The 14761-nt window shown below is 33.8% G+C and overlaps 1 protein-coding gene across 1 annotated transcript in view; it reads right to left on the bottom strand.

Annotated features, from left to right (window-relative positions):
- Positions 1–6415: 6415 nt before the first annotated feature.
- LOC145684999 (heat shock factor 2-binding protein-like) overlaps positions 6416–14761 on the bottom strand; it is a 179724-nt gene continuing 171378 nt past the window's right edge. The window contains exon 6 of the mRNA XM_081757340.1: positions 6416–13388. Coding sequence (XP_081613466.1) covers positions 13269–13388 — 120 coding nt within the window. The 3' untranslated portion in view covers positions 6416–13268. The remainder of the gene's footprint in view (positions 13389–14761) is intronic.

Raw genomic sequence — 14761 nt, 5'->3', positions numbered from 1 at the left:
CTCTCTGATGACGTGGAGCTCCGTATTTTGTGATAAGTGGGATAGAGGAAGCTGCAGATCCCGTCTTATTTTGTATGATCTACCGTGGACGACGAGAAGGAAAGAAGGACAGAACATCCTTGCACAAGAACCGCTTATAAAACAATGTTCTACAAAATTTGTAGTTTACAGAGATATCTGAGGTGAACAAAACTCAGGAGGTGATGTACAAAACTGAACCTAGGTATTGGTACATGTTTTTCCAATTTTACAGTTGGACCAACTAAGGTCTGGCACACAGTTAAAATACTTGAATTCAGAAATCTTCGGTTTTTTAAGTACAAAATCTCGAGATGTCGTGAACAAAATTGCACAAAATTTTGATGTAAGTTTTTCGCTCTGGTTTTAAGTTCTAAATGACAGAAGTCATTATATAAAAAGTGGACTGTAATTATTTGAAATAGATGTTACGCCTTTGCTTCAATTTTACACAAAAAGAATTCAGGGCCGCCACAAGTCCGCAATCATGGCCCTGCACACAGCCATCTAACACACTCACGCTCTCCTCTCTTTTCAGTGCTACCAGGTCTTATGTTCTAATATAACTAACTTAAACAAAAAGTTACTAAAATACATGAAACCCAACATAAGTTTTGTGCACACAATTTTGATTTTTGTTTTGTTTGAATCGGTTTCTGACTAACTTCAATTTAAGAGACCTTATATTTTCGCTAGAAGAGAAGAAAAAGGTGAGAAGAGGAGAGGAGGGGTTTACAATTGTTATAATTTGATAATAAAAACAAACATACAAAAAAACCAAAGACCAAAGAAAATAGAAATGAAAATATTATCATTGTGTTCCATAATGTTTATTGGCAGCAAAAGACTGTTCTTGATAAACAATTTCATACAACAATTAATAACTCTTCCAGATTAATTATTTCTTTACACATACTTATCCTGGTAAATATACTGTATTTCTTGCAATTTTTTTTCTGATAATTTCTTTGTCCTAACTTCTTCTCTTGAACAATCGTTTTCTTCTTGATTATTCTGATAGATATATATATTTCCGGTGGTCCTTGAACTTTTCTATCTCTTTTTATTGGAAGTCTTTGTTCTTTATACTTTTATTTATCCCAGGATAATGCAGCTACCCAGCATTAATGGGGTGGCTGAAAGAATGGCTAGGTGGGAGAAGACAGACAAAGGAGCAGGAAACTTTCGGGAGAGACATCGGGTCAGATGAAAATGCAGGCGCCAGAGCAGATTTTAGAGCGCTGATGTAATATTGGCCATAAAATAAAAGGCAGACATGGGGGTAGATTGTCGTGTTTATTGTTCGTATGCTTATGAGGATTATTTGTCAACCTGGATAAATAGAGCAACCGTGAGTATGTGTGGTATATGAGGTGAGTTTAGCTGCCTATGAGACAAGAGTAGACTTGTCTCGTGTAGGAAAGATGTAGTGAAAGTGTGTATTTGTTTCTATTGGATGAGCTCTGCTTCGTTTCGTCTCATGGGCACATCTAGAAGGGACGGTGTAGAAGAGTATGTATGTGCAGAAAGTGTAGTTGGAATGGTATATGGAAGTTTCACGTGTTGATGTGCCATATATAAATATTTCAGTGCCATATATCATACACACGAAAATATACTGTACACGTTATGTGGCACAGGAATATTTGTCGAGTTTTATGTATAGCACACACGCACGCATGCACCATATACAGGGTAGGTTATTTACCTTGTTACGCTCATGTAACTTTTAAACTAATAGGTACAAAACATTTAGATTTTGTACTATCTAGATATAGACAGTGGGACATTGTTTCAAACACTCTACAATACAACTGGATTAACAGTGTCACCAATCCACTATTGAGGTACATGGTTTTAGAAACCACTACGTCGTATTACTACATACTTCAAATCTACATATTAAACGAAAATTTATAATAGCATCTTGTTATTCACTGTTGCAAACTAAGGACGCTACAGTATCACAAACATGAAAAATCAAATTTTGGGGTCTTCTACAACTGTAAAGATCCAAGTGAAACAGCCGCATATCGAAATTACCGTAGATTTCAATACCATGGTAATCATATGACGTATTTTGAACGTGTAGAAACAGAAAAAATGGAAGTTTTAACTTTTTTCAAAGTAGTTTTCTTTTTCTTTTTTTTTTTTTTTTTTACAAAAAAAACTGTTTAGATTAATATTACATCCAAATACGTATATTGTTTTCGATAGATATAAACATCATAATGCCGTTTGTAGCAATCTGATATCTCAAACCGTTTCGGAGATATTCAAAGATACGATTAATATTATTATATTATTTGAAATGGCGTGTTTGTGCAAACTTTTTTAAACATTTGTTCATTTGCTTCTTATTATTATTAACTATAGCTTCTAACATGTCTACTTTATCATCAATTTCTTTCAGATTCTCATTTGTTCTAAAGCTTAGAATCATTATTCTATCTTTCTTGCGTTTTACATGGCCTTTCCTTTTCCCATAATCAAATGATTCAAATAGTTTCAGTCTTCCATATGCTAATATTAATTTTTATATTTTAGATAACACTACTTTTCTAATTTCAGTGTATTCTAAATCAACATTATCTATCAGTTTATTTAATTCCTTTATCTACAAACTCAAAATTGTCAGTCATCTAATTTATTCCACCAATATGGTCATTACCTACTCCTACAATTTCCTTTTCTACATTTTCATTGCACTCTTAAATCGATTAAATTAGTTATATACTTTGAAATTTAGTACGTTTAACCTGCAGTCATTAATACTAATAGGATTCTTTACATTAGTTCTCTTAACTCCAGTGGGAACTATCTATTATTACTATTTGATTCTTCAGATTTTACAATATCATCATTAGAGTCATAGTTCATTTCAGAAAATTCAGATCTTTATTTTCAATAGCAACATTTTCTGTTTGGAACCAATCTTTAGTTTCCTCTACATTTCTAGGATAAAACTCACAATTACTACTAATTTCTCTCTGTAAACTAATCATTCGTACATTAACAAAGATATTTTTATCTACTTACCATTTGCTTGTCTACACTTTATTTCATCAAGATACAGACCTTTCCCTTTCCCAATAGGCTAACGTAATAACTATTCCAACTTAATCCGTACTAACTAGTTTAATTTAATATTGGAATGGTCATTCTACTTTCAATCGAGAACATAATTTTCCCCTCTTTTGTAAAAAAAAAAAAAAAGCACTAGAGCATAGCAGCACAAGCTATGTGATCGACAATCATACCACTTGTACCACTTTTTTACAGAAAGTCCAAAGTATTGACTGAACTAAAGATCAATAAAATAATTTAGTAATAAACACAAGGTATACTCATAATCTTGTGTTTTTCCCATTGGTGGAAACGAATGCATCTTAAAAAGACATAATATACAACTGAAACTAAAAATTATTTGTTAGTTAACGAATTGCAACTGAGATTAATAACAAACTTTACGAATGTTTACAATAGCTCCAAAACGGTTTTAGATATCAGATTGTTGTAAACAGCATTTTCATCTTTATGCAAAATCATTACGTGTTTGGAATAACGTACTTATTTAAGCAGTTTTAAGAATAAAGGTTTCTGAAAAAGAGGAATATTTTCAATCTCTTCTAATTTTGTTTCTATTCATTCGGAATCCCTCACATCATCTTCACAGTATTCGACACAAAAATACTTTGGTTCAATTCGACTTATTTTCAATATTTCTCCCGCAGAGGCCTCCAAAAATTTGGATGTTTGTCATAGTTTAGAGTCTTTATTTTGCAATACTAAATAATATGTGTAACGTTGTAAATTTTCTCTTGAAATATTGGTTTCAAATATATAATAAATTAAAGTAGAGTGATTTTAAAAAATGTAACTTTATGTTGACTCACAACGCTGTTAGCCTGGTGGTAATGCAGAGTATGTCAAACAAAGTCCCCCTGATGATGTTTGCATCGTACAAACTTTTAATATTCTTTGTCTGTTAATTTAGAAGTTATCGTATCAAGTAAACGGTCTGCCCTTCTATGCTATCTTTGAAGTTTCATGGACTGAATTATGAATTTTTCTAAATGTTGTAATGATAAAGTTGGAATATGTAAGGGAAATCAATTTAAGAAAGGGAAACTACACAGGAAAAAAACGAAAAATGATGTAGAAATAAGGGAAATCATGAATAAAATCTTTTAGTTTAAACGTCCTACGATTATGTTCTTTGGACTGAGGGAGATGGAAATAAGGAAAACAAGTATAGGATTCGAATGATCGTTATTATTAGACTGAAGATTAGAAAGATGAAGTAAAAAAAGAAACTGATTTCAAAAATAGACCATGAAAGAGATGACAATAGGAGGAACTGAAAATGGAAACCTACAAACAAAAACAATAAAAATAATAAAATAAATTTACAGTGCTAGAAATTGCAAAGAAAGGAGACCAAGGAAATTAGGAGAATGAAACATTATAAAGGAAGCGAAAAATGCAAATTAAAAGCCATAAAAGATTGGATTTATACAGTCAGTTAAGTGAAACAAGAAATTCCTTTGCTTAGTACAATATCTTCAAAGTTTGAATACAGGTTGAAATTCGATCTATGTCGTGGTTTGTGGTATTTACTAGATAAAAGGAAAAAGTTTTATGCAATCAGATGATGTAAGTACAGCATATAAATAAGGTGATATATTGAAGATTTTTTCTATATAATGTTCAGATGTTATTGTGAATGGGATATTATTTGGGAAAATAGGAGATTAAAGCTTTTTGCTATATCTAATCCAGATAATTGTGAATAAGGTGGAAATGAGATCAGTGGATATGTTGACAATGGCAACTTAGATGTTGTAATTGAAAAGAAAGAAAATACAGGAAACTCCCAGAATGATTGGTCCTGTACTAAAGGAATTCAGTTGAAAAAACGAATATGGTTGAATCAACTAAATCGTATGATTGAACCATATACGTAACATACCCTATCTGTTCCAGATTTTTTAAAAGTAAGCTCACTCCAAAATATACACATATCTCCCTATTTTCTTTATTAAACAATATTTCAGTAACTTACTTTATTAAACAATACTTTAGTATTTATAAATGTTTTATATTAACTATTATTAGTTTACAGTAGTTGCATTGCGTTAAAAAAGTATACGTCTAGTAAAGTACAGGTATATAAACAGTAAAGTGAACCTTCTGGATATTTAATTAAAGTAATAATTATTACTTTATTTTTTATTATTTTATAATCATTCAAACATTGTAATAACAAAAGAAGTCACATGATGTGTGACTTAAGCATCCCAGTGGTTTTGTGCTCCTTAGCAGGCACGTAGCCAGAGGGACAGGTGGGACATCCCCCTGAAGTTTTCATAAAGATAAAAAGTAAGAAGAGGTAAAACACTAAAAAAAGGAAGTAGGGGAAGATAAATTTAAAAAAAAACACATATACAATCTAAATATTAAACTTAGACATTTAAAGGTCAGTTTCCAGTATCTACGTATGGCTTACTTTGAGTTACTATCTGGCATACCAACACACTAGACATGCTGTAGAATATTACCTTGAATAAGGCTATGGACGATTCTTTCCCTTTTCGCTATCTCGCCCTGGGCCAAAAGATGATTGAAAAACGTAAAAATAAATGTTTCTCCATATATGAGATAATCATTTTCCACATAAAACAATGTTTACTTTTTAATTTTATTATTATTATTATTATTATTATTATTATTATTATTATTATTATTATTATTATTATTATTTTAGCGAGAATACTTGATAACTTACTAGCTACGAGGAAGTCTAGCAGAACCAGGAATAGTGTAGCTTTTTCTTCTTTTTTGCAAGTAAAAGAGGACCGACACACCATTGAAACATCCCATGGACATCCATGAAACGTAACATGTGGTAGGGGTGGACGTTTCCTGAAAACGTAAACCGCCTTTTCGGTTTGCCATGTAAACCGGTTTGGAACGGTTAACCGAAACCGAATCAAACCGATCCCGAACCGGACCGATCCGAAACCGAACCGAATCGTACCGTTCAGAACTGTCGGTAGAACTTTGACAAACTAAACTGGCCAAAGAGTTTGAAACGTGGTTTCGTTTACTATTGGCTAACCAAAACTTAAGCGAACTCCGTCAAAGCGAATTCAGCTGTGTCCAAATGAAGTTGAATTTAATCTTTAACTCACTCGTAACATACGATCAGTTAGCAGATTTGCGTATAATAAAAGAATAAAATAGCAATGAGCCTGAAAGTACTCATTGCAGCCTATATATATATACATGTTACGTTTATCTATACATGTTTACGTCTATCTATACATGTTACGTTTATCTATATAGATAGATAGATAGATAGATAGATAGATAGATATAGATAGATAGATATAGATAGATAGATATTGTAGAATGATTATTATTATTAGGCTTTTTCAAAAAAAAAAAACTCGTCGCTAAGCTGTTAGTTGGGCCTAAGGAAAATTTCTCCTCGCTGGGTCACACACATGTTTAATGACGATCAAAAAGAGTCAAGATTCAATCAAGTGTTGCAAATTCGACACATTACAGAAGATAGAAACGCAATTTCATGGAAGGTGTTGTGACAATGAATGAATTCATCATTCAACCCAGAAACAAAAAGGCAGTTAATGGAGTGGAAACACACAGGTTCATCATTCCTTCAAAAAATGTAGTCAGGTGGCATCCAATGAGAAAGTGCTGTACACTATCTTCTGGGATTCCCAGAGAGTGATATTATCCTACCCTGGTCACACAATTGCGAGAGAGTATTTTCGCACACTTTTGGATACAGAATATTTACCAAAGTTGACTGAGAAAGATCACAAATAGTAATTTCATCCTCCACATGGAAAATCCACCACCACACTTTGTTAATGTTGTGATCATATTCTTGGCTGACCATGGTATTGAACTTCTGCCGTACATCTCTACTCACCAGATTTAGTCCCAAGTGACTTCTGGTTCACAAACTTCAAAGATTATCTTCATGAATGCCATTTTTCCAGTAGATCATCCCTAGGAAATGTCATTTTCTATTGTCTGAAAAATACTCCCAAAGATGACTATGCCACATGCTACATAAAATGGACGGAGCGATGGCAACTGTGTGAGAGTTTGTTGAGAAATAGACACAGGTTAGTTCCCTACATTTTCTTGTTCTTGAAAATTAGGATGAAATGGGCATGTACTTTTAGTGTGCAACTCGCACATAAAAAATAGTGCTGCACTGCAGGCCCGTATCCAGGGGTGTTCTAGGGGGGCTAAATTTTTGCTGGCCCCCTTAAAATTTTCACAGTAGGCTTGCAAATGAACTATAATATGGTGATGAACTATCATATGGTTGGATTCCCCCCCCCCCCCCCTCTACATTTTGGGCTGGCTACAGGCCTGCTACACTGTGATGCATGAAACAACAGGAAGAAATACGTGATCAGATGAACAAAAATAGCACTTCAATACATACGATAACTTACATTGCAATCATTGCAATTCATTATTGCTCTCCTGACATGAAAAGAGTAAAATGATGCTTAAAAAGGTGGTGATCACCACGTATAGCAATACATTCTCTGTAACTTGCTCCCAGGCCGTTCACAAGGTTGGTTATGAGTTGTTATGGTATGGAGTACTATTACTCTACCAGTGCTGTTGACAAACGTTAGATGATTCTTGGTGCATTAAGAAGTTCTTCAAGACATCTTCCCAGAACATCTTCAGAATCTTCCCAGATATTCGATAGGATTCAAGCCTGGAAAACATGTATGCCAGTCCATTCGTCAAATATCCTCTCGTTCCAAAGCTTCGCCACCTGCGCTGTTCAATGCAGTCGCGAATTATCATCAATAAAGATGAAGCTGGACCGACTACACCTGTTAAACGAGGCACGTGGGGAAGGAGTACAGTATCACAATAACGTTGACTGGTGAGTGTACCAAGTCAAAAATTGGAAGGTCGGTGTGTCGGTGTGCCTATGCAACATTATGGTTCCGCAATAAGAACGCCGGAGCCCCAAAACGATCATGTTCAACAATGTTGCTGGTTCATTGCGTGTTCTGAACTCTCGCCTGGTGAATGTACGTCCAGAATCATTGCTCAAATTGTTCCATCCCCTCAATCTAGTAATGATGTTCTTGACACCAGCAAATGAAGCTGCCTATGGACAGATGTCAACGGAACACAACATGATAGCCGTCGAGCAAAGAGACCACCTCCTTGCAGTCGACGTTCCATTGTGAAGCGTAAGATTGGACTTACAGTCCTCTTAGGTGTATTTGCAATTGCACCCGTTGTTTCACGTCGGTCTCTTCTTGCCTGTTTTACAATGTAGAGGTCACTCTCTGCTGTAGTTGACCGTGGTCGACCACAATTCTTCGCAGAGCATCTTTAACCTAAACAGCACCATAAACTTAACTTTTATAAGCTGGCGGGAGCCAACGGAAATTATGTATTAATTTGCTATCTTATTTTTATATTTTACGTGAAGAAAATTTTTCAAGATGAAGTGACATGTTAGACTGAATGCTTGCTTTTGTTCAAACTATGTTGCTTTTTATAATTAAAAAATATATGTTTTTGTAAGATAAATTTTTATTTATTGACATAAAGCTTGCTTACTTACATAAACTTACTAGTTTTGAACACAACCATCTATTTAGCTTCAAAAGATAAAAATTCATAATCTTGTACTGAATCATCACAGTTCACATGCTTAATGCCACTATTTTAGTAAAGGAAGGGTAATTATAACATTACATTTTAAAGCAAGTCTCTATTATTGTCCATAGGGTCGCAGGAAACTCTATAAAATGTCAAAGACTTTTTTTAAAAGTCTATAATATAAAGATTTATGAGGGAGGTTGTAAACTTTGGTTTTACATAGAAGTGTAACTATCTTACAAAACCAGAACATACAATATCATAAACCACGTTATGTACAAATTCCATACAGAAACGAGAGAAACATACTTTCCAGTCTTACACTACTGATATTTGATCAAAAACAAAATAAAACTCCTACAGTACATAGAAAAAGAATAATTAATGGCAATAGTTGTGTACTATCCAATTAACTCATGTTATTACTATTATTGATATTACTATAAAGTTGTCCTCCCAGAATTTTAGAAACATTAAAGTGTGATTGTTTGTACTTAGACAGATAATGTTATGCAACATAATACAAAATAATGTTTTGGTACTATTTTGTTTCTTAATTCTTTTGTCAATAATATACAAACAAGCGATGAATTGGAGTGCTGTATTCTTTGTACTAAATAGAATAACTCTCTAGTTAAAAGAAAGAAACATAGAAAAAGAAGAAAAAAAGGAAAAATAAAAAGAGGAAAAGGAATAAAGAAAAGAAAGGAAAAGAAAAACAAAGAGAGAGAAAGAAAGAAAGAGTCTCTTTCTCTTTTCTCTCTTCCCCTATTTCTTTCTTTCTTTTCTTTTCTTTTTCTTTCGTTTTCGTTTCTTTTACTTTTTTCTTTTCTTTTCTTTTCTTTTCTCTTCTTTTTCTGTCTCATATTTCTTTCCTCTCTCTCTCCCCCTCACAAAGTGACATACAAAGAGAGAGAAAGAGAGAAAGGAAAGAAGAAAGAAAAAGAGAAAGGAAAAGAAAAGAAAAAGATCGAGTAGTAAACCTAGTTTTGAAAACAAATATGCAGAAATATCTAAATGATGTAACTTCTACATATGACCAACATACTCAAGACTAATGATATGCGTTAGTCATCGTTGTTTCCTCCAAAATGCGGATAAATGTTACACATATAAACGTGTATTGTCAGATTCCGGGGAAAAAATCGGATAAGAAAAAGTTCCTATATTAATTCTTCTTCCTCAAATTTATTTCTTTAATTACTCTACAACTACGCACTGAACCTCATATCTAAGCTTCGTATCACTATGTCATTGTGATGATGACTCACCTGACTCCCGTATCATAAATACAAATTTATAGAAAATGTGTTTACAAAATTTAATTGTAAATCAGAAGATCGTAAGTTGCTTCTTTTTCTTAGAAGGTAGAACCTAAAGACTGTACACTGGATATTTGTCTCAAAATCCGAGCGAAGTAGCTCAAGTGGTAGAGCATTGGCTTCGCATTCGGGAGGTCGTGGGTTCGAATCCCGCTGCCGACCATCCTAACTGAGGTTTTCCAGGGTTTCCCTCAGTCCTACCAGGCAAATGCCGGGATGGTACCTACTAAATAGGCCCTGGCCGATACCTTCCCAAATCCTTTTCATTGTTATTGTTGTTGTTGGATATCCAGTGTAAAATGGCCTCGGAGCTGTATCTGGTGATTGTTAAATAAATAAATAAATAAATAAATAAATAAAATGTGCATTATGTTTGTAAAAATGGAGGGAGATATTTAGAGTCCAAACATAACCATATGAAGTCACCAGGTTCACTGTGAAACGTTTGTGAGCGAACTATCAAACCTTAGATTTAGTGAATATAGAAAGTGGCACATCAATTGGAAGTTTTATGAAATACTAATTACAACGACACTAATTAAAATACTGCAAATTTCTTTATATGTGAACATAGACCCGTGTTAAAAAATAAAATATCGTAAAACAAAAATAAATAAATAAATTTTAAATAAAACAAAATAACGAACTATATAGGTTTTAATATTGAAATCGAAAAAAGTTATATGAAGGGTTAATTCGTAATTTCCATGAAAGCTAAAAGAGAATTATTTGAAACAAGCAATCACAGGCCGTGAAACAGTGGAGACGAAAACAGTTCATAAACTAATGACATAATTTACAATTTTGATTACTGTGAAGTTGTGTGTAGCAGTCAGGATTCGAAAATTTAAAGAAAAATAATAAAATACATAGTAATGTGTGGATGAGTGGTAGTGTTCTTTCGAATATTCATTTATATGTACAACTTCCTTAACCAGTGCTGAATCAAGTTGACAAGTAGTGCTGTTGTTATATATGCTTAAAGAGTTTTGCTCTCATTATTTGAATATTCCAATTTCTAACAATAATAATAATATTTCCAATAATTATTTTTGATTATTCTAAAACTAACTAACTTACTCTATGGCCTATGGAACCCGAAGATTCAATGCCGCCTTCACAAAAGCTCTCCACTGACTTCTATCCTTAGCCAACTAGATCCAGTTTCTACTTTGTATTCCTATTTCTGTGAGATCTATTTTAATATTGTCCTCCCATCTGCGTCTAGGTCTTCCTAATGGTCGTTTCCCAATTAGCCTTCCAGTTAAACTTCATTTCTTATTGTTATCCATCAGGTAGACTTAGTTTCTTTTTATTTATTCTAAATGTCCTTTTATTTACATATTAAGCTCGGAACAGCTGAAACAAATAAACCCATAAACTAGAATGTTATAATAGATCAATGCAGCGGTGTATACCTACTATTGGGCCATCCTGTAAATCCATCTCTAATTAGAATGATTATTCAAATAATAATTATTTTTCCAATATTCGTATTTTAAAAGGGCTATTATTATCTTCACCGTTTAACAAACATTGTTAGGGCCATTAAGTCTGGGTGGACAGGTGGAAAGGTCACCTAGCCAAAAAAAAGGAACAATAGTAAAATATATATTGGAAAATGGTCATTGGGAAGACCTAGGCGTAGATAAGAGGAAATATTAAGATGGATCTCGCAGAAATAGGATTGCAAAGTAGAAATTGGAGCCAGTTGGTAAGGACAGAAATCAATGGAGAGAATTTTTAAATGCAGCATTCAATCTTCGGGTTCCGTAGATCCGGTAATTAGTTAGTTTATTGTCAACTTTAACACGATTTACGTATTTTATTTATCGGTAAGTCTATAGGTTATTAAGCACTTTGGAAGGAATATAGCTTCATATCTGACGCCCCTCAGTTGCTGCCTTTTCCTTTAATATGACGATCTTTTCAAAAGTCTTGCACACAGAGCATACGCAACCGTTTGATTGGTATGATCAAACTCAATTTTATCTCAGTTGTGAGTCAGTGTTTGGGCTTGACGGTTGTATCTGTGTTTGCTGGTTCACGTGGCTGTGTTGTAAGAAATTCAGTGTTAAAATGGAAGGTGAACCCGACTCAGGTCGGATTACATATAGCAACCAGTGTTCCTATATCAAAATCGAAACTCTACTTGGAAAGAATCCAAATGATGCTTATAATGCCTTGCGAGAGGTTTGTGGAAACAATGTAGTGGATCGTAGCACTGTATCAGGATGGTCTTCTCGTTTCCATGAAGGTTGTATAAGCAATGTGGCCAACCCAAGATCAGCAACTGCAACAGACTACACCTCTGAGATTATTGTAAATGACATTTTGAGAGAGGATCGACGAAAAACATGAGAAAATTGCATATAAGGGCAGAATGTCTGTCACTTTAGTTTACAGAATCATTACTAAAAAGATAAGGATGAGAAAAGTCGCTGCCAGATGGGTTCCACGTGATCTGAGTGAAGAGCAAAATGCATGACGTAAAAGAATCGCAGAAGAATTGCTTCAACATTACAGAACAGGAGATCAGTTTCTGCGAAAAATTGTTGCAAATAATGAAACCTGGAAATTGAAGGAACCACTCCATGGAAAACGTGTCGATACAATTGACAAAGCTTCACTAACGTGATCCAAGTGATCAGATACCTCAACAATGAAGGTGCCCCATCCGGAATACAGAATTTACCAAAATGTTGGGAAGCTGTCATAAGCAAGAATGGAGATTATATTAAAGAGCTGTAAAGGTATTTTGTGCAATAAATTATTTACTTCCAGTGTGCAGAACTTTTGAAATGACTCTCATATTTTTTCTTCCTACCCCTTTCCTCCTTTGCCTGATGAATCATCAGCGAAAGAATTTATTCGTAGTTTGCTTTTTTGGGAAGCAGAGATCCTGTATATTCGATGTTTTACGCGCATGTTGACACGGTTATGCAATGAATATTATGTGAAAAGATATTTGTCGACTGTACATTTCTGATAAGTTTTTTTAATATTTTTTTAAAGAATTAAATTCGTATTTAACTAATACCACTGTAATCAGTTTCATATCCATTTTCAAATGATGTCCCACTTGTCTATATCCTGCAACCAGAATACAAAAAATTATCACAGACATACAGATGAAATTTAAAATACACGCTAGTGTAACATGTCCGCACTGTTCGTAAGCCTCCAGTCCATGATTGTATCATTCATTTGGTAGCTGAAATAAGTAGCTATAAATGTGCAGAATATTTACTTGGGTTTATCCCATTTGTAATGTGCAATTTGTAAATTTGTAATTAGTTCCTCAGCTTCCATTTTGAGATCCACGTTTGAACCAGAAGATATGTTATGGAGAATGGTAATGGGAATCTGAAAGCAAGAATAAAGCTTATTTTACTTTTCATACATTCGAAAAATGTAAAGGCACTATTTTAAGCAATGGCGACTAATGTTAGTGTTGCTGGCGACTAATGTTAGTGTTGCAACGTTGCGCAACGACCGAAGGTTATTAAGTAAAATTATTATTAGCAATATTAGCAACGAAGTGAAGAACGTTGCTTTCTATGACTCTCATATATACCTTAAGTATTACACTTTTGCACTGTTAAAATTGCAAAGTGGATTAAACTGTTCGAAAACGAGGAAAGAAAGAATTACAGAGTCACTAATTTATATTGCACTGCAACGAGCTTATAACGATCAGAGTCTGCAGCGGACTATTGAAGCAAATGTTAAGTCTGCTTTCTCTCACTCTTGAAGTTAAAGGGTTTAATCGTTGCAATGTTTGTGCAACGCGGCAGGATTTCCAATGAACGAAAAGCTTTTGCATCATATAAAATTTCTTAAGCATGTAATAGTAGAAATCAGCAATTGAAATTCATTTAAATGTTTACATATGTATTTTTAAAAGAGAAGAGTGATAATCACGTGATTGTGCTGAAGGCTAACCAGTATAATCACACTTTAAAAAAAAAAAAAGAAAGAAAAGTGATTTCAGAATAACAAAAGAAAAAGAAATATATTTAGGAGATTAGAAAACAAATAAAAGTAAACACGCACTTATGAATTAATTATTTGCTTAACCGTATTTCACTGTAAGCTTGCTTGATAATTTCGTATGTTTCAGAAGCTGTATGGTTCAAGCGGAACCAAAACTTTATTGCTCCATACTGTTCTTCTCGTGTAACCTCCATTGTATGCATACACAGAGCACGTTGCGAGGCAAAATAGAAGCAGTGTCTAAAACACAGCGGATTTTTCCCAACCTACTGATACGCCACCTAGTGAGAGTATACATGAAACACAACTCTTTGAACTATCAAACCTGCCGGCACTAGGCAACAAAGGAAACTGCGGTAAATAATCAGTCTCAGTCTTTGTTGATCTGCCATATATAAACCTCATTAGTCCCAGGACCTTCCGAAAGGCGGAATACTTAATAATAATAATTTTTACCTTCTGTCCCCAGTTGTTCTTACTGCAACACCTGACATTACAATTCACCGTCCGCCCCTGATTTTAAGCCAACCAGTACTCTCTTATGGGAGTTGAAGGAACCGCTCTTTATCTTTTTATAAATACATCTTTCTTTATCGAGATACAACAATATGATATAAGAGCAAATATGTAATAACCATTCGCTTCATTAAATGAAACAATTCTATATACAGGAAGTTTTACAATATCATCTAAATAGGAACTTAGGAAAAATATCGTATTTATATTTCCATATACTATATTGA

This window comes from Thermobia domestica, chromosome 5 (assembly GCF_964235325.1).
Source record: "Thermobia domestica chromosome 5, izTheDome1.hap1.1, whole genome shotgun sequence".
NCBI lineage: Eukaryota > Metazoa > Arthropoda > Insecta > Zygentoma > Lepismatidae > Thermobia > Thermobia domestica.
This window is presented reverse-complemented; position numbering and strand designations above follow the sequence as displayed.